This window comes from Heptranchias perlo, chromosome 32 (assembly GCF_035084215.1).
Source record: "Heptranchias perlo isolate sHepPer1 chromosome 32, sHepPer1.hap1, whole genome shotgun sequence".
Taxonomy (NCBI): domain Eukaryota; kingdom Metazoa; phylum Chordata; class Chondrichthyes; order Hexanchiformes; family Hexanchidae; genus Heptranchias; species Heptranchias perlo.
The window spans coordinates 8,016,723-8,043,742 of record NC_090356.1 but is presented as its reverse complement, the minus strand read 5'-3'; the positions used below and the strand labels follow the sequence as shown (position 1 = coordinate 8,043,742).

At 43.2% G+C, this 27,020-nt stretch overlaps 1 protein-coding gene across 12 annotated transcripts in view; it reads left to right on the top strand.

Moving 5' to 3' along the window:
* LOC137300980 (probable beta-tubulin polyglutamylase) overlaps nt 1-27,020 on the top strand; it is a 273,624-nt gene that overhangs the window by 243,422 nt on the left and 3,182 nt on the right. For 3 of the 12 annotated variants that reach the window (XM_067970292.1, XM_067970290.1, XM_067970289.1), the window contains exons 13-14: nt 3,683-3,737; nt 18,989-19,082. The exons of 1 other annotated variant lie outside the window; for it this stretch is intronic. In XM_067970292.1, coding sequence (XP_067826393.1) covers nt 3,683-3,737; nt 18,989-19,038 — 105 coding nt within the window. In that variant the 3' untranslated portion in view covers nt 19,039-19,082. Of the gene's footprint in view, nt 1-3,682; nt 3,800-18,988; nt 19,083-19,229; nt 19,312-19,806; nt 20,266-27,020 lie in introns of those variants that run through there. 8 more of the 12 variants (XM_067970286.1, XM_067970285.1, XM_067970284.1 and 5 more) reach the window with 5 other exon arrangements.

Below are 27,020 nucleotides of genomic sequence, written 5' to 3'. Positions count from 1 at the left end.
AAAAGCGGGAATCCTGACTGATCTTTTCTCCCTCTCCCTCTCCCTTGCCCAAGGGACAGTGAGGTCAATTGTGGTACCCCCAGTACTGCCTTGGCTGTGGTCAGGTAACCCAGCACCGACCGGAATCAAATCTGGGTCTTTCCAGGTCTATATAATTCAGTATCACACTCACTGAGTCATTGGGGAAGGGAAACATTTAAAGATAAGGGGCTATAAATGTGTGGCCCCCGTTTTTTTAGGCGCTACGCAGCCTCCTAAGGTCCCAAAATGGCGTTCGGAATGCGCGTGTGCGCTGGACGTCATCTTGGTAAAGGCGTTTGCTCACGCACAGATAACGAACGCCAGTACCATGTAAACTAAGAAGAACATACATTAGATCAGTGTGCAACACTGATTTAAAGGGATAGATAGCATTTTGGCACTCAACGCTCCAGCCAACGCACTGTCTTAACCATGAACAGCTGAACATGTCGTAGACAGCCTGGAGGACACCCCACCCCCCACCCCCCTCCAACCAGTGCTATTTAAAGGGACTGTGCAGGATTTACAGGTTAGTTGCTGGATTATTGCTTCAGGCTGCTGATACATTTGTACCTGTTTTTTGAAAGTCTCCCATACTTGAACTAATGTAAGGAGTCTTACAACACCAGGTTATAGTCCAACAGCTTTATTTGGAATCACAAGCTTTCGGAGCTTTCCTCCTTCGTCAGACTCACCTGACGAAGGAGGAAAGCTCCGAAAGCTTGTGATTCCAAATAAAGCTGTTGGACTATAACCTGGTGTTGTAAGACTCCTTACATTTGTCCACCCCAGTCCATCACCAGCATCTCCACATCATACTTGAACTAGGGGACATAGCCTAAAATTTAGAGCCAGGACTTGCAGGAGTGAAGTTAGGAAACACTCCTATACGCAAAGGGTGGAAGAAGTCTGGAACGCTCATCTGCAAATGGCAGTTGATGCTAGCCCAACTGTTCATTTTAAACTGAGATTGATAGATTTTTGTTAACAAAAGGTATTAAGGGATATGGAGTTAGGTCACATCAACCACATCATTGACCGTCGGAACAGGCTCAAGGGACTAAATGCCACTGCCACTTGCTGCCTCCAGTTATGCGCCACCTTCTCCTGCAAGAAAGCGGGACGTGTGTCGGTGAGTGTCCTGCAGGATGTTTGGGTGATGTGCCTGTCATGGTTGAATAGCTGCCAGTGTGTTTGACCTTTGAGTTGTGGGTGTGCGACTTGCAACAGTGGTAATGTGTGAGGATGAGAGGAAGCATCTGATTGGAAGAGTTGAGTACTGATTGAAAGAGTTTGTTGGTATGTGGGTGATGGGGGGTGTAGAGCGAGGAGCAGTGGATGCGTTAGTGGTGCAGTTGGTAGGAGATGCTACTTGACAGTTGACCTCACTCACCTTGACCATTCATGTCAAAGCATTGAACTTCTTCCTGCGGTGTATCCATGTTCGTGATGCTGTGCTTCTGGCTTGACTTCGCCCCCTATTGCCTCCCACTGCCTCTTGAGCATATGTCTGGAGGGCCTCTTGCCCCCCCCCCCACCCTGCAGATATAGGATGTCCCTCCTTCTGTCCACCTCTTGCACCAAGGCCTCTAGTGCATCATCTGGTGCACGCTCTCTCGCAGGCCCGGTACAAACTCAGATCGGCAGGTTGGTGAGGTCTGGTATGCAGATTGGAGGATGTGGGATTTAGTAGTGCGCAACCTTTATTCAATATTTTAACAGTTAACTCAACAGTTTGTAAACATAGGGACAGGACCTGCATCTGTGTTTTACATGTTTTACATCTCCGTTCAGACTCTGTGTAGACCTGTATTTTATATTTTGCACATAAGAAGTGCAGACTGCCTTTAAGAGGTGCAGGTTGCCTTTAAGAAGTGCGAAGGACTCACGCGATATTGGGCCCCCCTGCTGGTGAGAAGTCATTCAACAGTGCAGCGAGGCCTGGCTGCTCATGCGGAATCAGGTAAATGACCAGGCAGCACGAATGCTACGTGCTGCCTACATCGGAACGACCGGGCGCAGGTTAATCACGCCCGGATTCGGCGGTTATCGAATTTAATCCCCAATATTTATAATCAGGCTGCGTGAATAGAGGCGCTCCTCAAATAAAACGTTTTATTCCATCTCACAAAATCTGCAGTGATCAATGTTTCTCAGAATTATACAGAAATTCCCAATTGTTGGCTATTTCCTGCACTCACTGTTTTTTCATTTTATCTCCACAGTCCGTTCTTTACAATCGATTGGAATATAAAGCCTCACTCGGGCGTGTTCTTTAAATTAGCACAATGCCCCACATGTATTTTACCAGTTCTCACTCCAGATCACAACTTCCTCATTACAGTCCTTTAATTTCTTGCTGGAATTTCCTGCTACCTGGTGTCCTGACAGTGCTTCCATTCAGCCAGCATGTCTTAAAAGTCCTATCCTCTGACTTTCACTCATTAAATAACTCCCTATATTTTGAACTATCATTCTTCTAATCTCTCGTTTACTGATTTTACTTTACAGTGATCCTAGCAACTTGCCGACGAGTGATCTTCTTAATCGAGGTTAAACTGCTAACAATTATACTTTGGAGAATTTTTTTTGTTGGACCATTCTAAGTATTTCAATGCTTGTAACAGCGGAGGACAAAGCCAATTGTTTACCTAAAGCAATATATCGGCTTGACAATATCCAAAATGACAGTGAACTGTGATCCGTATGTTTTGTTTTTTGTGTGATTTACAATTATTTTAAATGGTGTAATTTTTGTATGTAAGCTTTTCCCAATCTGATAGCATGTTGGATACCCTTCAGCATGAACAATCTTTACAACAGTAATTTTTGTCTCTAAAACAAGTGCCAAGACACTTCAATCTAGAAGTCTAATACTGTGTCAAAAAGCACATGTCCGGTTTTGCTTAGACATGTAAATACTAGGGTTGTTCATCCAGTGGGTTATCAATGGGTTATCACTGACCGGTGGGCTATCAATGGGTTATCACTGACCGGTGGGTTATCAATGGGTTATCACTGACCGGTGGGTTATCAATGGGTTATCACTGACTGGTGGGCTATCAATGGGTTATCACTGACCGGTGGGTTATCAATGGGTTATCATTGACCGGTGGGTTATCAATGGGTTATCATTGACCGGTGGGTTATCAATGGGTTATCACTGACCGGTGGGCTATCAATGGGTTATCACTGACCAGTGGGTTATCACTGACCGGTGGGCTATCAATGGGTTATCATTGACCAGTGGGTTATAAATGGGTTATCATTGACCGGTGGGTTATCACTGGGTTATCACTGGCCCTTCATTTCTGAACATTCAGATTCAGTAGAGTTAAGAGATGTTAATTCTGTCTTATCACCAATCTCTGGGAAAAATTAAAGCATAAAATGATTTCAGGCAATGTGAGCCCCCAGTGCATTACAAATGGGGCCATAATATAAACATGGCTTGGATTCTTCATTGATTGACAGAGTAATTTCTGAACTGAGGTATGGAACTAAAAGGAGGGAAACCAGTGCAGTAGAGGGAAGGGGGGAGAAAGAGGAATGTCTATTGTACTTGAGCACTCCCTCAAATTAAAACAGAATTATAGACCATGTAACAAAGAACCTTGTCTGATTTGCAACGATAATTAAGAGCTTTAACATTTTCTTGCAGAAGAGAATGCAACAGATCATGACACAGTGCTTCATTGCCACCAAGGCCAGACTGGGTAATAAACTGGGCTACTTTGACCTTCTGGGTTGTGACATTATGATTGATCAAAATTTCAAGGTGACTGTATTTTTAATTCTCTTCAGCTATGCATTTTTGTTAGGTATCAGTGTATTTGAATTGATCCAGAGACAACAGTAGTGAGACATTGGGTGCGGTCGCATAATGGTTACACTACTGGACCAGTAATCTAGAGACCGTGAGTTTAAATCCCACCATGGCAGTTTGAGAATTTGAATTCAGTTCAAAAAAAATCTGGAAATAAAAAGCTATACCAGTAAAAGTGATTCACTAATGCCCTTTAGAGAAGGAGACCTGCTGTCCTTGCTCTTACGTCAGGCCTATATGTCCCAAAACCAATGTGGTCAACCCTTAATAGCCCTCTGAAGTGGCCTAACAAGCCACGCAGCTGTATCAAAAACAAGGCAACTAGGGATGGCCAATAAATGCTGGCCTTCCCAACGACGCCCACATCCCGAAAATGAATTTTTTAAAATATAGATGATTGTTACATTAACAAACGTGTATGATGCTGTGAATTTATTACCTATTCAGTCACAGTTTGAATAAGAGCCAAGGTTATGATGGCTTAGTTAGTAAAGTCACTCACAAGTGTGGAACTGAGCCATATGTATCAGTAAGACCTGTGGTTTGATCCCAGGTCTGTGTTGAGTTAGCTGATCTCAGCCAGCGTGGCAGTAAGAATACTATGGGCTGGTAGGGGAAAAATCAATCACGGTTCCCAATCCTGATCATTATCCAGCAATGCCCACTGCAAAGTATATATGTTTGTGATTAAGTTCACGTGGATATCCGGCTGACACTCGCTGTTTAAATTCACATTTGAAGACTGGCCACTTGCATGAGGTTCCCTGGAGGCATCACTGACTTCAGAAGGCAGAGTTTGTTTTTAGTAATGATTGCAAATAGTTTGTGATGCTACAGATAAAGCATGGCGAAAGAACCAGAGGTGAGATGAGGATAATTTTTTTTTGCAAAGCGAGTTATTACGATCTGGAATGCGCTGCCTGAAAGGGTGCTGGAAGCAGATTCAATAATAACTTTCAAAAGGGAATTGGATAAATGCTTGAAGGGGAAAGGACAGGGGAGTGGGACTAATTGGATAGCTCTTTCAAAGGGCAAGCACAGGCACGATGGGCAAAATGGCCTCCTTCTGTGCTGTATCATTCTATGATTCTACCTAATGTAAGGCAGACTTACAGAGCAGCTTTGTAGCTAGGTTTTCACACCATGCTAATCCATGCTCACCACCCTGGGAAACAGAAGCAAATAAGGAAACTTGGCAGAGGATTTTTTTTTACTTGCATTTCAGCGTTACTGTATGGCACATCACAAAAAAAACATTAATACCTGAACAAAAAGAAAGAAATGGGGAACTGAGTGGTGCAGTGCCCTTTCACACCAGAGTCCTGGATTCAAATCTGTGGGGATGAAATTCTTTTCTATCTGCTCAGCCTAAGGGTCGTACGTGAAATTAATCTGGGCAGTTTCAATTCAGTTCTTGGTGGCCTTGTGGCCACAGCATAAAGCTGCACCTAATTTGGCAATATCACCAGAGAGGCCACAACATAACCGGTGGGAGAAATGGAAAAAGTCACATTGGCACAATATCATAGAACCAACACAGAAGGAGGCCATTTGGCCCATTGTGCCTGACCTAGCTCTTTGAATGAGCTATCCAATTAATCCCACACCCTTGCTCTTTCCCCGTAGCCCTGCAAATTTTTCCTTTTTAAATATACTGTATATCTAATTAATTTTGAAAGTTACTATTGAATCTGTTTCCACCACCCTTTCAGGCAGTGCATTCCAGATCATTATAACTTGCGTTAAAATAAAATTCTCCGCACATCGCCACCTGACTTCTTTGCTAATTATCTTAAATCTTGTGTCCTCTGGTTACCGACCCACCTGCCAGGGTCGCTCTTCTGAGTTTGTGGCTAAGGCATGTTGTTGGGGAAGAGTAAGGGAAGGTTTATTCTGCACTTAATTGTGTTCTGCATCTAACTGTGCTGCATCTGACAAAAGATGCATTATTATCAAGTGCTAGCAGTGTTGAACTAAAAGTCTCGAAGGTTAAAGATGGACACTGAGCTGAGGTGATCCACTGGGGCTCCAACGTGCTGTGCTGTGGTCAAGGTAGGACAAATACTTTCCCACGTAGCAGGTTGCTTACTTTGGACCTCCTACCATGGTAAAGTGCTATGTGATGGCCAGGCCCATCATCACAGAGGGGCCATTGCTTTTACTTGATCTTGCTCAGTTACTAGCAGCTGGTTATGTGGTGACATTGGCAGAGCTTTGGAAGCAAGTCACCTGCTCAATTTTTTGATCATAGATGATCATGGTGCAGAGAAATAAGAGATTTATGCCAGGTGTTTTGCCTTCTGTTTTGTGCTGTGACTATTATATGACCTTGGGTAAGAATGCATTACAAATGATCTTTCAAGGAAAAGGATTCAAGGGCTTAAGTACTATGAATCGTAAATTCCCAGTAACACAGCTTTCCCAGTGAACCCTATAAGTCCTTTTTTTTAAGCTTAACAGTGGAGTAGATACATTGAGGTAATACAATCCAATAAGCCAAGAGATCCCCTTGGAGAATGGCTTTTCTTATTGATGTCACTGCTATGGTGTGTTTTATAGATCAGTTACAATACCAGTTTTGGATATGCTTCAATACAAAGCCAGTAATATAAACCAGGATTTAAGTTGGTGATCTGACTATAGACCACGTTATGGTAACATTGGACCATCTAAGAACTTTCTGAACCTCATTTTGATTTTTTTTTAATGTGTGTCCTAACATTAAAATTTAACCGTCATTTGGAGGCCAGTGAGCAGAATTTCATCGTCCCTAGGCAGCTATTGACAAGGGACCTAACAGTATAACTCAAGCCTGCCAGTCTCAGCCTATTCCATAGAGATTTGTAAATATACAACACAACTGATCCCTTCGATATAAATTACTAACAAACATTTTGCAGGATTGTGCATCTTCTGTGTCCTCCCTGTCCCACAAATCAGGACATACAGGAGGCCTGCTCCCACCTTCTGTCGATACACTCCGAGATCTCTGCAGTCCTCCAATTCTGGCCTCTTGTGCATCCCCGATTTTGGCAGCCGTGCCTTCAGTTGCCTAGGCCCTAAGCTCTGGAATTCCCTCGCTAAACCTCTTCGCTTCTCTACCTCTCTCTCCTCCTTTAAGATGCTTCTTAAAACCTACCTCTTTGACCAAGCTTTTGATCACTTGTCCTAATATATAACCTTATGTGGCTTGGTGTAAAATTTGGTTTGTTTGCGCTCCTGTGAAGCGGTTTGGGACGTTAAAGGTGCTATATAAATGCACATTGTTGTTGTTGATAACACAGCGTTTTCCCCACCTTATATGGGAAGTGTTTCAACCTACACTTGATTCATTCCCTGCGATGGTCCTGCCAAAATTGCGATCCTGCCCTGTGGTGATTTGGAGGTGATTTTCTTTCTTTGGCACATCGCTTTGGTGCCAGCTTTTTACTACACCACTCCGCATGGCATTTAAATTGGACAAAAAAAAACCCTTTCCACAAATTCCTTGGCACTCTTATATTGGAGAGTCTCATTGCTTCACTTGATCAGTCACTAAAGACAAGTGTACTCAACATCAAAGCATTACATGTGATCCGATAAATATAGAGGTGTCAAGCATCTTTCATAGTGTTCCAAAAGTGTTCACTGCAAGAAGGTAACACCCTCTCTATGACCTTCCTGCAGTCAGTTAAAAAGTATTGAACGCTTCTACTGCCTTTCAATTTATGACTTTAAAGGAGCTTTACAGTTCAATTAATTTAAGCTGAGGAATATTGCTACTTATTCTTTAAAACAGTATTGTATGTTACACGCATGTATTATATAAATAAATATCATACAGACTAGCGAATCTGCTGTTGTGTTCAGGGCATGTTTTAAATAAGGACAGGAGCGTTACAATGTGTAATGCACAATGCATTATACTGCTACTAAGGGACAGCTGTGTGTAACCTGTTACGTCCCATTAAGGTCAAAAGATCTCCGAGGGCAATTAAAGGGCAATTGCTCCTAGGCGGCTCCTGGTGTCAATTAGAGGTCAAAGGAAAGGAACAGGAAATGTCGGGGTTTATATGTACATTGTTTACATCATTTGTACTGTCAAAAATGATGTCACTAAAAGTTTTTGATGTTCTTATACAAAAACACATTTATTTTTACCTTCAAAGCTCAAAAAAATTGTTTCATGACTGTGCTGCCTGTAATTCTCCATCACTTGTAAAGGGAGTGAATGGGGTTTACAAACAGCAAATCCTGGAACGCTCTGTGAATGCTTGTACTAATACTCACTGAGAGCTGCAGCATGCTTCCTTGCCAAGTCTTTCCAGCCGAGACTGGTGGTTCCACGAATGGTGAACAAAGCCTTAGCATGTGAGGGAAAATAGACCCCAGGTAAAAACAAACAAAAATTTGTGGTCCCTCCAGAAAAAAAAAATTCATCTGAATCACAGAAGAGGTTCCAAAAGAGCCACGCAGTATTTTCAACATGCTTATACTAGTGACACAAAAATATTTTTGAGACTCTGACATTTCGCAATGTGATTAATGTGGCGAATATTGCATCGCACTTACATAACTAGAAAACTTTCTGTACAACCTTTCAGGGGAAAATGTATCTCAGAAAAATCTTAATATCCGCACCTATCTTCCTGGGTTGAAACTTTGATAGGGTTTTTATGTTGTATCTCCATTTTTTAAAAAATTCATTTACAGTTCATAAACCCCAGTTTTTCAACAGCTTTCTCTTTCTGTCAGCTGGCTGCATTATACCCTTGGCCTAGTATCATAATAAATGATCCAATGTAAGTGATCCAAAGCTGTGAAGAAATATCCGTTGGTCATAGTGGTCTTAAAATGATCTTGTTTAATGTACCCTTAAGGTTTACCTGTTGTGGCACATATCAACTGTCAGGTTTTTATTGAAGGACTTCTTCTGAAAAGAAAATAATGAGACAATAGTTTGCGTTGGTCACACTGATTTTTTTTTCGGTAGCTTCTAAATTCGTTGCCTAGCAGTCCCCAGACCAATCAAACACTTGCAGATGGCAGCGTGTAACACAGCACTGACCCAGCCATGATTTATTTGGATTGCATTAATGTATACAAAACACTGCACAATGCATACTCTTGTCATGTAATTGAATGGGAATAAAGGGAATGGCAATGAATTAGAAATGGAGCCCTCTTGTGTTCCAGTAAATTGCTGCTTGTGGTACTGGTATGTAAACCCTGCACAGTGAGTAATCCCAGAGTACAATGACGGATCTGATATCTGTTCATTGAAACATCCTTTCTGATTAATTAAAGGACTTTGTTCCTTCGTTTGCTTTTCAACAGTGCCAGTTTTGAAATAAAGGGCTGAGATTATTCCAACGTTTGATTAATAATTTGTCTGCCTTACAATAAGGAGAGGGAGGGGGGGGAAAGGACAAAAGAATTGGTGTCCATTTTTACATGACAATTGAAAGAGACAAATGACAGGGTTGGGCGAGTTTGGGCAATGCCTTAATGAGTGTGAAAGGCAGGTAATACCCACACCTGAGCAGACCAGGAGTTTACTGATGGTCTTTCTCACAAGTGAGAGCCTTGAACTTACAATGCACGGCGAGTTATTCTATCAGAGTGTGGCTCCTGTGGATACCATACTGATATCAGGGGCTTGAATTTTTAGGGTTTAATAGATGAAGCCCAACCAAATACCCAATGAAGGAACTTGCAATTTTTAGGTGTTTTGTTTTACATTTTTGGGGGAATTTTTGAATTACAAAGCAATAGCTACAGCATGTGAGGGAAAATAAACCCAAGTGAAAACAAATATAAAGTAAAGCGATCAATGCCGCACTATATACAGCAGGATAGTAATCTCTATTCTTCGTACACTTTCTTGGCTCTATTTATTCGCAGTACAATGGTTCTTCTCAGAATTTTGCTGTTTTGCATCTCCTGAGCTCCCAAATACGCTGTATTGATAAAGACCCACAGCTGTCTCCTATTCTAACTAATGGATACCCAGGACCTCAACATAACACAACTCTCTGCTTCTGTCAGTCTTCCCTTCCTCCTACAATCCACAGATTTTAAAAACTCAAGCGTAGCACCATCTGATCATTACTTCATGATTAACCTGGTCTTGTCTCCTGCTGTTTTGTCATGGTGCCCTGCACCGTGTGCCTTGGCACTTTACGTAGGACTCTTCAATAATTTTTTTTTAAATGTTTTCCTCCATGCTGGAATTAGTAGAGGTCCTGATGATGTCCTGTGTGGCTCTAGATGCCTTCTCATGTGGCCACTGAGGTTCACTAAAAATGATGCTGATGCATCAGATCACCAATAATGGGGTTTTAGGATAACCTCAGCCTTAGAATGTGAGAACATAAAGAGAAGTAATGGAATCGGTTGAAGATCTGCATGTGACTACAATACCTTTAAAGGCAAACCCATGGAATGTGACAGCTTATGGTGTCCATGCACGTCCTTTCATTCATGTAAGAGACCATTGTAACATACTCATGAATTGTGGGTCTTTCACACTTCATACACTGTCCCGAATACCTTCACCACTGTTTATAAGTAATCTTTACAGACATATGATGTAGGCAGATGCCTTGTGCAGTTCCAGATGTCTTCTAAAGGTGTCTAGATCTTTAAATATCTTCTTTAAGGTGTCAGCCGTGGCTCGGTGGTAGCACTCTCACTTCTGAGTCAGAAGGTTGTGGGTTCAAGTGCCACTCTCAAATTTATCATTACAGTTCTTCTGAACTTTCTTCTCCTAAGCTACAAATGTGCTGTCCTATACACTCTTCCTCCTCCCTACATCCTCACTACAGAGAAATCAAGACCCATTGCAGCATCTCCTACATTTAATTTATTCTTTCCCAGGACCTCAATACTGAAACTTCTCACCTACCCTGATCTTTCCTTCCATGATCTCCAGGGTTTTAAAACCCAAGCTTGATGTCACCCGATGATTACTTTGATTGACCTAGTCTTCTCTTCTACCCTGTACAACCTTGGTGTTCCATGCTATGGGCCTTCAGTCTTCACCTTGATTTCCTAATAACGAAATTGCTAAGCATTGTAACAGTTGGTACGGTAGCGTATTGGTCACGTTGGGTGGGCGTGGAGTTCCTGCCCAGATCAATATCTGTGTTGGCCGTGGCTCAACCTGTAGCACTTTCATCTCTGAGTCAGAAGGTTGTGGGTTCAAGTCCCACTCCAGAGACTTGAGCGCATAATCCAGGCTGACACCTCAGTGCAGTACTGTGGGAGTGCTGCACTGTCTGAGGTGCCATCTTTCGGATGAGACGGTAAACCAAGGCCCCATCTGCCCTTTCAGATGGACGCAAAAGATCCCATATCACTTTTCGAAGAAGAGCAGGGGAGTTCTCCCTGGTGTCCTGGCCAATATTTATCCCTCAACCAACATCACTAAAACATTGCTGTTTGTGGGATCTTGCTGTGCGCAAATTGGCTACCGCATTTGCTACATTACAACAGTGACTACACTTCAAAAGTACTTCATTGGGTGTAAAGCGCTTTAAGACGTCCTGAGATCATGAAAGGCGCTATATAAATGCAAGTTAGAATGGTTACGAACAGAAGGAGGCCATTCAGCCCATCGAGCCTGCGCCAGCTCTCTGCAAGAGCAATCCAGCTAGTCCCACTCCCCTGCTCTTATAAAGGTGTCTAGTTCTTCTTTCTTTCTTATAAATGGCTTGCCGTTTCCCAATAATAGTACTGCATGAGTAATATTATAGTGAACCTTTTCAGGCGACTGGTTGCCTTATCATGGATTTATTGTGTTTCTTATTTCATTGACACAAGACAGAATTGTGCCTTAGTTGATGAGAGAGAGAGGTGAAATTAATTTTGAAAATTGATGGTATTTGTCCTAAATGGCCACCAAATTAGTTACCAGTAGGAAGGCCAGCAGATTCTTTTGTGGGAGTGTTGTGACTGTCGTCATGGTGCTTAAATCCATATAAAACGGGAAGAATTAGTCTTTAGTACACACGTTCGACGTGCTATTGTATCCGTATAAACCTGGAACCCAAGACAACCTGTAGAGCTAAATAATTATACGTGACCAATTCTTGCTACAATGATATTGGAACTTGTTAGCAATCATTTACCTGTAGAAACAGTTTTGATCATCTTCTAGTAAAGATTTTAAATCTGTTGGAAATCATTTAAAACCAAGTGACTTGCTTTTCTTTTATTATTATTTTCAAGCTTATAGCATAATGCTCAGGATATCGCTCACCAACTTTCATGAGGAGAAGCAACTGTGCCTCTGCCTTGTTGTCCCTTAACACCGGCCTCAGAAGACCTCTCCCTTCTGCACCACAGCATAAAACAACAACAGCAACTTGTATTGAGCGCCTTGGGACGTTTTACTACATTAAAAGTGCAACATCAGTGCAAGTTATTGTTGCATTAATGCAGCTCTTCGAATGTAGAAAACATCCCACGTTGTTTGACAGAGGGGGAGGGTGGAGAAAAAATAAATACAATGAGGAATAGATAAGGGAATGGACATGAACCATGGAGGGAGAGGTTAGGAGGAGCGACTAAAAGCTTACTCAAAAAGATGGGTTTTGCATGAAATTTCTTACATAGAATATTTGTGGTAGCAATTGTAGTGAGACCATCGGTGAAGATACTAGTGTATACCACGTTGATAACTTGCAACTCTTTGTAATTGTATAGTGTCTTAATGTCTTTTTCTGATTCTTGAGCTTTGAAAGCCACATCTGCACGTGGAGCTTTTTCTTTTATTTGTCTTTGGATTGTGGGTGATGCTGGCAAGGCCGAATATATCACCCATTCCTAGTTGCTTTGAGAAGGTGACAGTTCTTCAACCACTGAAGTCTGTAATGCTGCCATGGTGGTGTTAGATCGGGACCCTTGCAGAGATGAAGACTGCGGATACGTGTCCAAATCAGGGTAGTGTGTGACTTGGAAAACTTGCAGTTGATGATTTTCCCATGACGTTGCTGGGTTGAATCTGATTAAATTCATCTCACTTAGGGCAGTAATCAGAAAGGGAAGGGTAGATTTTCCCACTTAACAATCCCCAGGTGTAACAAAGAGAAAATCTACCCTAAAATTTCCATCTGGGTTGAACTCAAACCCGAGTCTCAGAGCCAAAGGGTAGTGTTCTACCTTATTGTTCCACCCATTCTCTCCCTCGTGGCTTTTTGCCTCTTAGGATGCTCCATTCAGGTATCTTTATCAAGAATTATTGAAGCCTGCCCAATGGGAGCAATGGCGGTCAGTCCTGAGATTTGAGCTTGGATTCCCCACCAATCTGAAACCTTATTCTAATAATTCTCCTGCAGATACCACTGATTGTTCATAATCTTGCTGGAGAGGAAAAGAAAGCAAGAAAACACAATGGAGACACTGCTATCCCGTTATCCATACTGGTAGTGAAAGTCCTTTATTAAAACTATAGGATCTCTAGTTACTGGCACATACGGGCGTGCTGGGACTGTCCCACCTCCATCAGTATCTCGGTCTACAGTGAGAAAAATGAACATGAAACATTCGCAAATCCCACAGATTAGTGGGCTGTGAAGCACGAAAGAGTGATAAAGGACAGATAGAGGTGAAAGACAAGAAAGGGGATGAGGGAGATGAGATGAAGAATATTATGCCTCATAGCCATGTGCGACAGTCCAATGTTGGTCCAGCTCACCACTTTCATAATTAGCTTTAAAAAAGCTGGCACTCCTCCACTGAAAGCTCAAAAACAGCCATGAATATAGGTCTTGTAACACAAGAGTTTGATTACATCGGGACTCGGGCTTGTCGTAACTCTAGCTGTAGGTATTACCCGATATTCCTCTGTCCACTTCTTTAAGTGAGACATTAATCAGTCAGCGGTTTCTAGCCTATATTGCTCTCTTGACCCGGTCAAAACGGTTTTGGGCCCTGTTCAACCAGCTTGTGGGCAGGTGATTTCCTATAAGCCACCCACTGTGTGCAAAGGCCCCCACCAAAGGGTTGCTAAATCTGGTTGGACATATTCCTGGAGGAGTCATCACATCACCTCCTGCCTCCAATCCCTACACTCCCACCATTGGTCGCCCAACATGTCCATCCTCGCGGTGCTTCCCAGGCCAATCGGAAAGTGAATAGACTCTTCATTACCTGATTGGACGATTCTTGATTGTCTGTCAAACAGCCTTTTCTCCCCATGTCCTCTACTTTTATAACTAGTAAACAAAAGTGTTCAAAGAAAATTTAAGAAAAAACACTTTTCTTGTAACACCCCTTATGATTTTTCTCCCTGGGTGTGCTCGCAGCAGTGACCTGGAGATTAATCTTCAATTCCTGGAGACCCCAGGCCAATCCTGGAGGGTTGGCAACCCTAGCCACCAATGATGTGGGGTATCAGAAAATGTACCCCTTATTCTCTTGTACTGGAAGTAAAAATCATTACACAGTGCAGGAAATGGTGCAGGAGCTGCACTTTGAGCTTGATGGCCTGCAGGTTTGCAGCCTATTTATACTTTTGATTGATTATTAATACCACTCCTTACATTTTCCCTCTGGACGTTGACCACCCTAGTACAGAACAACTGTGGGCTGTCTCCCCGAATTACTGCACTGCAAACACAAGACAAACTGAAAGCAGCTTTTAAAGTTACCGAACATAACCAGGCACTACACCCGCACACACAAATAGGCGAACGGTCCACATTGTGTGTCACAGCAGTACAGAGCAGTGGGATCTGAATCTCAGTGCCATTTTTAAAAATTAAGTCAAACATCACCACTCCGGCCCCGCTCTCTGTTTTATTTTCCAAACCCTGCAATTCCACAAGTACGGCGACCAGGATGCTCGAATGAAGCCCGTTAGTGCATTCACGCCAAGGATCAGCCCCCAAAAAAATGGACGCAATAGCCTTGAAGTAAATAAATCTTCACGTAAGATGACAGCTGGACATGCCTCAGAAAAGTTTCTAAAAGCTTCATTTCACCACTTTGTTTGCTTTATTTCCTACATTACAACAGTGACTATACGTCAATATAAGTATTACATTGGCTGTGAAGTGTTTTAGGACGTCCTGAGGTTGTGAAAGGTGTTGTATTAATGCAAGTGCTTTCTTTCTTATATAACAGCTCCATATTTTCATACCCGAATCGCACAAAAATGCCGTAATATGGGAGGGCGGGGTGTGGAGTTTGGAGCAGGACCTGGCTACACCCTCGCCCCCCCCCCTCCACATAGGATGCGTGGACAGGCACTGAATGAAGTGGTCCATATTAGAGCTGACGTATTATGACACCTTGCAAACGACAGAAGTACACCGTGTTTCCCATCATTTGTCGCCTGGCAGCCGGCACAAGGGAATTCTGTGCGTCCCTGGGGTTCATCGTTTCCGAAGGCCTTGGGTGGGGTGGGGGGGGGGGGTGGAGAGAGGCGGTTTAAAGGTCCGTTTTCCCACTGCAATCAATGACCGAGTGATCGTTTGCAATACAGAAACTTGCCAATTTAAAAACAGCACACTTTTTTTAGAAATATTTTCGAATTCATTAGGCAGTACAGAGGGCAGACTTTTCCCAAGACAAGGTACCACAGCAATTTTTCACTCATCTGAGTGTTACACGCTAACTATTTAGTGAATATTAAAAAGATTCAGCATCGAGGTTTCAGGATAGCTCATGGGGATCCAATACCCTTAGCAGGTGTAGCGTGCACCATCGCGTGCATTCGTGTTAGGCCAGACCGAAATATGTTGATACCCCATAACCCCGGAAAGTGAACTGGGGGTCAGAGGCACAAATAATGAGCGGGCAGAAGCCGTATTGTGCTCAATCTTCGCTGGCGGGGTGGGCCGAGAATTAATTCAGCCCTAGCGGAAACTGCGACTCTCAGGCACCATCAGATCATTTCGAGACTGCCTCTTCTTCATACATGATGTGTGGTTTTAAAAAAAAGGGAATATCTCATTCTAAAATTCTCATCCTTGTCTTCAAATCTCTCCATGGCCTCGCGCCCCTCCCTATCTTTTTAACCTCCTCCAGACCTACAACCCTCCGAGATCTCGGCGCTCCTCCAATTCTGGCCTCTTGCGCGTCCCCGATTTTAATCGCTCCGCCAATGGCGGCCGGGCCCTCAGCTCTGGAATTCTCTCCCTAAATCTCTCCGCCTCTCTACCTCTCACTCCTCCTTTAAGACGCTCCTTAAAACCTACCTCTACCTGTCCTAATATTTCCGGATGTAGCACGGTGTGAAATTTTGTCTGATTACGCTCCTGTGAATGGCCTTGGGACGTTTTTCTACGTGAAAGGCGCTATATAAACGCAAGTTGTTGTTGTTGTTGACTGGATCTGAGTCTGCTGTCTTGGCCTTGAACCAGTTTGTTTGGTTCTCACAGGCTTCCGTCCCACGTTCCCAACCCATCGGATTAGTCGATATCGACAATCTGATCTTCCTTGTGAAACAATAACAAACCAACACACAAGTTTCAGCCCTGTCAGCTTTTAACTGCTGACAGTTAGCCACGAGGCCTCTTTCAGCTAATTTTATGTTTCCTTGTGAAGTGATGCTTCATGTACACAACTCACAGCTAAAAATCTCACACCGAGGATATGCCCACCTTGGGCAGCTCTGACGCTGGCGTTGTGTGTTCTGTACAGATGTGCATGAAGGAAGAACAATGTTGTGCACCTTTGGGGAAGATGGAATTTTAAACTTACTGATTCTCAAAAAGGTGCACTGTACATATTGCAGTTGTTTGCTGCCATCTGGTGAATATTTAAAGTATTGGGTACTCTGAAAGCTTTGTGAACTAATAGAGACAGTGAAAAAAATATTAACAATAACTGCTTGTTCTGACAAAGAAGAATCCAGCTTCCCCCCTATCACTACCCTGCATTAAATTCAAGGTGGATGAGCCAGTGGCTAAACTCCTTTCTCTAATGTAGAACTTTTTAAAGTGCCAATCGCAAGACCAAGCCACCCAGGGAGATATTAGGACAGGTGACCAAAAGCTTGGTCAAAGGGTTAGGTTTTAAAGGAGCGTGTTAAGGGAGGAGAGAGAGGTGAAGAGGCGGAGGGGTTTAGGGAGGGAATTCCAGAAATTAGAGACTAGGCAGCTGAAGGCCGCCAATGGTGGAGTGATGAAAATTGGGGACGCGCAAGAGACCAGAATTCTAGGAGCACAGAGATCTCGGAGGGTTGTAGGGCTGGCGGAGGTTACAGAGATAGGGAGGGGCGAGATCATGGAGGGATTTTAAAACAAGGTTGAGAATTCTAAAATCGAGGCGTTGCTGGACCGGGAGCCAATGTAGGTCAGCGGGCACAGGGGTGATGGAATTAAGATACAGATCAGCCATGATCTAATTAAATGGTGGAACAGGCTCGAGTGGCTGAATGGCCCCCTCCTGCTCCTATGTCACTTGTACCATAAGCTACATGTGAGGTCTACTCGTCAAGTGACCATTGTAACCTTTCTTTCCCTCGATGTCGCTGAGAAAGAACACAGAAGCCCCGGGAATCATGGCTCTGCCTGCACTTTGAAGCACACAGCATCACTCACCCTGTACTTCCCAAGCACCACTTCAGAAACACCCACCCCAGCAGAGTTAGAGAGTAAGCCAGAGGGGAGTGCGTGGGGTAACATACAGTGTACGAATGAGCACGTGGCACGAGGAGAAAGACATTGCTGGCCGGAGGGTCAGGTTGCCTCGTCTCTTGACTGAAGAGGGATCACGATCTCACGGGTCCAGATTTTGAAAGAGCAACGTTTGCAGAGCAGGAATCATTAATGCAGGCACTGGGGATTATGCCACACAACATGCTGCTGATGGCTGATCAGTAATAGGAGTCAGGGAAAGGCCTCCTGAATGAAAGTGGCACGAATGTCTTTTGCAGTGGGTCAACCTTGGCTCAGCGATACCATGCTTGCCTCTGAGTCAGAATGTCATGGGGTTCAAGCAGACTTGAGCACATAATCTCGGCAGACACTTCAGTACAGTACTGAGGGAATGCTACACTATCAGAAGTGCAGTCTTTCAGATGAGTCATTAAATCGAGGCCCCGTCTGCTCTCAATTTTTCTGGGATCCTGGGACAATATTTGTCCCTCAATCAGTATTAGTAATGCAGATTTACTGGTCATTTATCTCATTGCTGTTTGTGGAACCTTGCTGTGCGCAAATTGGCCACTGCATTTCCTACATTAGAACAGTGACTGCTCTTCAAAAGTATTTAAATGGCTGTGAATTGCTTTGGAACGTGCTGAGATCATAAAAGGTTCTATATAAATACAAGTTTGTTCTTTCTTTCTTTAACAGACAGTCCTCTCATCCTTTTCCTGCTGTTGTTACCCTTCTTGCTGATCCACTTATTATTTGTCGAGTCCTCCCTCACTTGTAATCTTTCGTAATTGAGAAACCAGGGTAGGTGGTGAAGGCTTACAGTGTGGGACACCACCAAGGCTGAAGAGAGTAAAAGAGAAGACCAGATAAATCCCAAAATAATCAACGGTCAAACGTTCCACAGAGTGATAATAAAAACGAGACAGAGGGAAGGGAGAGATAGTAAAAAGGATCAGGCAAATACTCCAGAATATTGGGACACCCCTGTGGGACATCGTGTCTATGGGAAGCAGTATGGACCAAAGATGAGCCTTGTATGATATTTAAATCGGTGTTCAACATCCATTTTGTCCCCCCTCACTGATTATATGATTCGACAGCCAGATAGTTATATAGTGATACATTTTACTTTTCAAAAATTTGCGTCTTTTAGCACAGAAGGAAAGAGACATTGATGTCCAGCTTTGCCAGTGGCCGGTCTTAACGGACAGCCTTACAACCAAATCCATTGCTTTCCTTATCAGACGTGTGTACAGTACGTTCCAGCAGGGTCCAATGGACAATGATCAGGAGCTGGGAATCTGAATGATTTTCCCTTCCATACTCTGGAGGTATTGCGGCCATCTATAGCGCCCCTTACTGTTGCCCCCTCAACTGAGATCAGCTAACTCTGCACTTGGACCCTTCTGGCCTGAATGCCTCAGCCACACACTGTCTTTACCACCTGTAAACCAATGAACGGGCCTCCCAAAAATATCTCTGTGGCCTGAATTCAATATAAAAAGGTGGATTCAAAGGGTTAACATGCAATGTTTGATCTGCTTTGTAGGTCTGGTTGCTGGAGATGAACTCAAACCCATCCTTACAGAGAAACTGTGAGATTCTCAAAACCGTTATCCCTAAAGTAATGAATGAAGCCCTTGGTAAGATGGCCATTTCTATCTTTATATAGTTACAGAAGGATATTTGTATAAATTGTTGACATCTCAAGCATTAAAATAAATACTGCTTTATGAATAATGAAATGGCTGTGTTCAACAGTATCATTTTCTCTCTCTCTCTGTTATTAGACTTGGTAGTTGAGATATTCAGAAAATGTAGTAAAGGAATGTACATCATGCCACTTGAGTCGCAGAAAGAATTTGTCCTGCTATATAATGGTTCCCCAAGAGAACCATTCGAAAAGACATTTAAGACGAGGCTTGAAAACAGGCTATTGGAGAGAGCAACCATTCTTAAGCGTCCTCAACAAGCTGAGAACAGGCCCCAGATAAAAGTTGTGACTAGTATAGAGTTTATACCTGCAGCAGATTCTGCTATAAATCATAGTAAAGTGCCTCAGAGGATTACTTCACTGCTCTCTCAAGGGCAGCTCCCAGAAATTTCACTGGTACAACATCTGTGCTCTGCCAGGGCCAAAGTTAAAAATAGCATTCAGTCAAGTAATCATACAGCTGGAGCCCCTTTGGATGAACAGGGTCAACCAAAATATAGCACCGATTTAGGTATTTTCAAAGAAAAGGCAATAACTGCACAATTAGTACCTGCGCTCACTAAAAAGCATTCTGCCAGCCGTCAACTACGTAAAAGTTTGGAGAACAGCCTGCTGACGTTTAATGCTTCCTTTAATTCCCTGATCATCACCAGGACTCAGCTTAGTCCCAAGAAGGCCATACCAAAACTATCCGAGATGAAGATTAGCTCCAAAGAGATCAACACATGACGTGACTTAGCCAGCAGTGGCAGGAATGCCTACTTTTAAAGTCCACACTGGTATTAGAAGCAAATTTAGTTCATGGAAAGCCAATTATGAAGTGTTCTGTCTCTTTAAGTAGCACCTCCTTTGAGTTGAGCCAATGAGTTTGTTCCATGTCTGACGGTGTGACGCTGATACCTTATTTAGGTGCATGAATTGTTCAGCTGTAATCAATAAAACTGTGTGAAACTGTGTTTCTGATGCAGTTCTAACAAAGAGTCTTTGATAACACTGTGTCTGTGGAATTAAAATCTGTCTTATTCTTGTTGCGAAATGTTCTGCATAAATGACTTCTTTTCTAACTTTCTGCAGTGAGTTTAATGGGCAATTAATGTGCAAGTCCAGCAAAGTTCTTAAAAGTAACAGGGAGGCGAAGGGCGAGATGCAGATTGTGATAAGCAATCGGTGGAGCGGCCTAAATCGACCAGCAAGTTCTGGAAATTCACAACTCTTAATCCCCTGAACTTGCTGGCTGATTTTCACATTAATAACGACATGCATCGTTAACACGCCGATATATTTCCAGCAAGATCCAGCCCAATGATCACACTGGTTCATCTGATTAATTGAAATAAGAATATTAAACAAGATTTATTGATATTCATCACATGCCCTTATTTCTTAAGGTACCGACTACTTTGATAAGATGATTCTGCAGATGTCAGGCTGTGTTTCTGGGCAAACCTACAAGATATCCACCCGCTGCTCTGAGCTTCTCCAATGGCTCCTTTGATTTAGGCAGTGTGTAACTGAGCTACTGCAGATCAGAGACGTCCCATGTTCGATCTTCACTGCATTGAATTACTTGATCTCACCCAGGACGGCAGTAGTGATGCCACAATAACAGCAAGTGGCAGCTGGACTAAGGGAGGGGAAAGATCAGCCTGGGTTCCCACTCCTGAACACTAGCCATCGAGTCCGACTGAAAAGTGTGTGTACGTGGACGTTGGGTGAGGATAGGCGCAGGCTCAGCCGCGATGCCCCCCATGGTCAACTAGCCTGCCGACACTGGCTGTTTTGGCTCACACGTGAACAAAAACCAGTTTGGGAAAAGGTGCTGAAAGGCAGCCAGTGGCCTGTGGAACCATAACCCAAAAAGAGCTGGGTGCCCTCGGGGTGGGGGGGGGGGGGAGGAGAGAAAACTGGGGGTAATAAAAAGGACTGAAATTCCACAGGGTTTTATTGCGGCAAAATCCCAGTCAGAATATTTCTTCCGAACTTCATTAGAAGTAACTTCACCAGAATTTAGACAACGGGCCGGATTTTGCTGTGAGTGGCGAATGAGCGATGCCAGCCATTTGCCAGACTCGTACTTGTCCAGACGTTCTACGGGCTTTTGCAGCCCGCCGGCCTCTACAGGGCATCTGGGACCTGTATGAAGCAATCGGATTGAAGAATCATTAATGGGGCAGCGCAGTCTGAACCAGGAAGTGCAAGTTAGACTAGTGAAGTCAATGTCAAATCAGGCACAGAAAGTGAAATACAGAGAGGGAAAGAAATTGGATCAAGAGAGAGAGAAAAAAGAGGCAGAAAGAGAAAGTAAAAAAGTAATTTATTTAAATTTTATTTTTAAATCTCCAACGATAGTTAAAAGCTGAGGGAATAAGACTCCTCACTTGTAAAAGTTAATTATCAAGAGAGGTTGCTGGCAGTAATTAAGAGTTACCGCACCGTTCTAAGGGTGGAGTGGACAAGCCCTAACTTTTTGTGGCGAGTTTAGTCCATCAGTACAGGAACTTCACGCCGTTCACTACATTTGAACGGGGAGCCAGACGGCGAGATGTCAGTTCCACGCAGCTTATGGAGGAGCGGTGCATCTCGATCAGCAACTTCCGGATTTTTGCATTTTAACTGCGATGGTGCGCTCACAGGAAGTTGCTGTCCAATTTGCGCATAAATAACGGTGAACGCTATTAGCCTGACCGTCATTTTCACAGCAAAATCCGGCCCAATAACATTTATGTAATGAAGCAATAAAATTGGGGTTTAAAAGTATAGTCAGGATGAATGTTTGAATTTTCTATTTCTTACAATTTCAATTTATTCAGGAATTTTTTTTTTGCATATCAAGGTGAGGGTTGTTAGTGTTGGGGAATGGAACTCTATGCATTTCAGCTACCCAGTGTCAGTATCAAGCACACCCAGGTGATGTTTAACACCGTCAGATGCAGAGTAAAGCTCCCTCTACTCTGCCCCAACCCCTACCTCAAAGGATCAGCTCCCTCCCGCCCCGCACTGCACCAGTGTGACATTTTTTTCAATTTCTCAATCAGCCAGCCATGGGCCTCTTTTATGTGGAGAGTTATGTGGAGAGACCGGAGAAGCTGGGATTGTTCTCCTTAGAGCAGAGAAGGTTACGAGGATGTTTAATAGAGCTGTTCAAAATTATGAGGGGTTTTGATATAGTACATAGGGAGAAACTTTCCATTGGCAAGAGGGACGGTAACCAGAGGACACAGATTTAAGGTAAGTGGCAAAAGAGCCAGGGGGGAGATGAGGAGAATTTTTTTTATGCAGCGAGTTGTTATGATCTGGAATGCACTGGCTGAAAGGGCGGTGGGAGCAGATTCAATAGTAACTTTCAAAGGGGAATTGGATAAATACTTGAAAAGGAAAAATTTGCAGAGCTATGGGGAAAGAGCAAGGGAGTGGGACTAATTGGATAGCTCTGTCAAAGAGCCAGCACGGACACAATGGGCCGAATGGCTTGCTCCTGTGCTGTACGATTCTATGATTCTATTATTATCAATTAGCATCAAATTAGAAACACCTTTATGCTGTAAACCATGCACACTCGGAACTGGATTGAGACTGTCCAAACTAATTTCACATAGGACTCCTACAGCCATCAGATTTTTGTCCAATCAAGATTTGAACTCAGGTCCCAAAAGGTGAAAGGCCAGTGTCTAGCACACTGCATCATCCAGTTGTAAGAATATGACTTTAATCTGCTGTGTGTGTGAGGCAGAGCTCAATTAAAAAAGGGAATGTTGAAGAAAGTCAAACAAAATAGCAAATGTCAGAAAGGGTGGATTCAACAATGATGAAGGTAGGAAGCATTTAATTGTTTTGTTATTTCATTTTTGGACCCACTTTCACCCCTTTTCAAAGAGGGAGGGACTTTCTCTCCAACCAGACATACCCTGTCTGAGAGGACAGACAGTAACCTATTACTAAACCTCTACAATGCCATTCTTTTATTGGCTTCATTCATGGGATGTGGGCATCGCTGGCAAGACCAGCATTTATTGCCCATCCCTAATTGCCCTTGAGAAGGTGGTGGTGAGCCGCCTTCTTGAACCGCTGCAGTCCGTGTGGTGAAGGTTCTCCCACAGTGCTGTTAGGAAGGGAGTTCCAGGATTTTGACCCAGCGACGATGAAGGAACAGAGATATATTTCCAAGTCAGGATGGTGTGTGGCTTGGAGGGGAACGTGCAGGTGGTGTTGTTCCCATGTGCCTGCTACCCTTGTCCTTCTAGGTGGTAGAGGTCGTGGGTTTGGGAGGTGCTGTTGAAGAAGCCTTGGCGAGTTGCTGCACTGCATCCTGTGGATGGTATACACTGCAACCACAGTGCGCCGGTGGTGAAGGGAGTGAATGTTTAGGGTGGTGGATGGGGTGCCAATCAAGCGGGCTGCTTTGTCCTGGATGGTGTCAAGTTTCTTGAGTGTTGTTGGAGCTGCACTCATCCAGGCAAGTGGAGAGTATTCCATCACACTCCTGACTTGTGCCTTGTAGATGGTGGAAAGGCTTTGGGGAGTCAGAAGGTGAGTCACTCACCGCAGAATACCCAGCCTCTGACCTGCTTTTGTAGCCACAGTATTTATATGGCTGGTCCAGTTAAGTTTCTGGTCAACAGTGACCCCCAGGATGTTGATGGTGCGGGATTTGGCATGAGGGGGTGACTCGCTGTCTCTCTTTTGGGGGAAGAGCCCAGGTCCCACTCAATCATTTTCCTCTTATTGACCAACAAATTAGAAAATCCACCATATGGGGAATTCCAGGTAGAAACCTGGAAGCTTGCCATGTAAGGACACTTTTGTGGGTAACAAAATGTTTTGTGAACCGCTTCATTTGCCAAACCTGTACCCGCTACAATAATTTTTTAGAAATGTGACATAAAATGAACGTCTTGCAAACCCGCAATTAACTGACATGCAATGTCTTCCAAAATGTTTTATTATAGGAATCATCCACTTAAGTCAAAAATGATGTTTAAGTGTTTATGCTTATCTAGTTCATCAAGGATTGCTATAAATGCTCTGAATCCACCCCAGCACATAAATGGGGCAAATTGAGAACACAGGGGCGCATTCTAATGAGTTACAAAAACTTCATCCCATTGAATACCTCCTGAGGTGGATCTTGTATGTAGAGAATCCAACACTGTAGAGTAACGCCACTATATGGTATGGGAACCATAAGGCGTGAAGCAGTAATAAAAGAGATTCAACAAGAAACCAATCACCTTTCAGTAGTAAGAAAGCTGTGGCTTTTAAAATCTTGGAGACTGCTCTGCTCATAACCCATAATTGTCATAGAATCGCACAACACAGAAGGAGGCCATTCAGCCCATCGTGTCTGTGCCAGTTCTTTGAAAGAGCTATCCAATTAGTCCCACTCCCCTGCTCTTTCCCCCATGGCCCTGCAAATTTCTCCTTTTCAAGTGTATATCCAATTCTCTTTTTGAAAGTTACTATTGAATCTGCTTCCATCACCCTTTCAGGCAGTGCATTCCAGATCATAACAACTCACTGCGTAAAAAAAAAATCTCCTTATTTCCCCCCTGGATTTTTTGCCAATTATCCTAAATCTGTGTCCTCTGATTACCGATCCTCCTGCCAGTGGAAACAGTTTCTCCCTATCTACTCTATCAAAACCCCCTCATATTTTTGAACATCTCTATGAAATCTCCCCTAAACTTTCTCTGCTCTGAAGAGGACAATCTCAGCTTCTCGAGTTCCTTTTAGATCACTGAAGTCCCTCATCCCTGGTACCATTCTGGTAAATCTCCACTGCACCCTCTCCAAGGCCTGGACTTTCTTCCCAAAGTGTGGTGCCCAGAATTGGACACAGTACTCCAGCTGAAGCCTAACCAGCGATTAATAAAGGTTTACCATAACTTGCTTCCTTTTGTATTCTATGCATCTATTTATAAATTCCAGGATCCTGTATGCTCTTTTAACAACCTTATCAACTTGTCCTGCCATTTTCGAAGATTTGTGTATGTTAACCTCCAGATCTCTCTGTTCCGGCATGCTCTTTAAAATTGTACCATTTAATTTTTCCTTCCAAAATGCGTCATTTGACGCTTCTCTGCATTAAATTCCAAATGCCATGTGTCTGCCCATTTCACCTGTCTGTTTATGTCCTCCTGAGGCTTTTATTGCTAGGGGGATAGAATATAAAAACAGGGAGGTATTGCTGCAGTTATATAAGGTATTGGTGAGACCGCACCTGGAATACTGCATACAGTTTTGGTCTCCATACTTAAGAAAGGACATACTTGCTCTCGAGGCAGTACGAAGAAGGTTCACTCGGTTAATCCCGGGGATGAGGGGGTGGACATATGAGGAGAGGTTGAGTAGATTGGGACTCTACTCATTGGAGTTCAGAAGAATGAGAGGCGATCTTATTGAAACATATAAGATTGTGAAGGGGCTTGATCGGGTGGATGCGGTAAGGATGTTCCCAAGGATGGGTGAAACTAGAACTCGGGGGCATAATCTTAGAATAAGGGGCTGCTCTTTCAAAACTGAGATGAGGAGAAACTTCTTCACTCAGAGGGTAGTAGGTCTGTGGAATTTGCTGCCCCAGGAAACTGTGGAAGCTACATCATGAAATAAATTTAAAACAGAAATAGACAGTTTCCTAGAAGTAAAGGGAATTAGGGGTTACGGGGAGCGGGCAGGAAATTGGAAATAAATTTAGATTTGAGTTTAGGATCAGATCAGCCATGATCTTATTGAATGGTGGAGCAGACTCGAGGGGCCGATTGGCCTACTCATGCTCCTATTTCTTATGTTCTTATGTTCTTATGAGGTCTGCTACTATCCTCCTCTTCATGTGCTACATTTCCAAGCTTTGTGTCATCTGCAAACTTTGAAATTATACCCCCTATACCCAAGTCTAGGTCGTTAATATATCAAAGCAGTGGTCCTAATACCAACCCCTGGGGGACATCTTCCCTCCGGTCTGATAAACAACCGTTCACCACTACTCTCTGCTTTCTGTCTCTTAGCCAACAGTCTGATGTCAAATTTTAGTAAGTTAGAGTTTGTTAATTATCTTTTTATAACTGATAGGTTGAATGCTTGTAGTTAGGGAATTGAAGTATTAAAGATCCTAAAGGACATAGACAAGGTAAATGTCAATATGTTTAACATAGTCACAGATTCTACAAGAAGAAGTCATCGCCTCAAATTTGAAAGGGGGACAATGTCGATGTAATTTTGCGTAGAGGGTGGTGAAGTTATGGAATGGGCTGCCCAGGGGAGGCGATGACCACTGATTGTGTCAGTAAATTCAAGAGAGAGTTGGTTGAGTACATGGAGAAGACGATAGAGAGGCGTGAAAGATATTGTGGGTTTCCTGGACACTGGGACCAGCCAGATGGATCGCAATGCTCTTTTCCAGTCCTGTCCATTCCGACGATCCTATGGATTAATTTAGAAAATTTTAGCTAGGAGATTAAATTATTTTTTATTAGTATTATCTTGGGATGAAGTTAAGATGGAAAAACTGATTTCTGTCAAAAACAACAAGAATGGTGGTGCATATCTGACTGTTTTTGTGTTATGTGTAAGAGATGTTTTTTCTTCCCTTTTTGCTGTTTTGTGAAATGATGGGAGCTCTCATACCAGAAGCATGTTTATAATGTGTATTCTATGAGAACGAATATTAGTTCCATTACATGCTTGACACGTCATTTCACTTAGTAGTCAACCATAGAAGGCAGTGTCCCACTTTAACGTTCAACACAGCAAAAACTGATTCACAGATGAAACTGAATCTGCCGTTACAAAGGACACAAAGCACATTACGAGGATGTCTTTTACTGTTCTGAACTTGTATTGATAACTGTCCAGGGGCCAGGCATCCTCAATA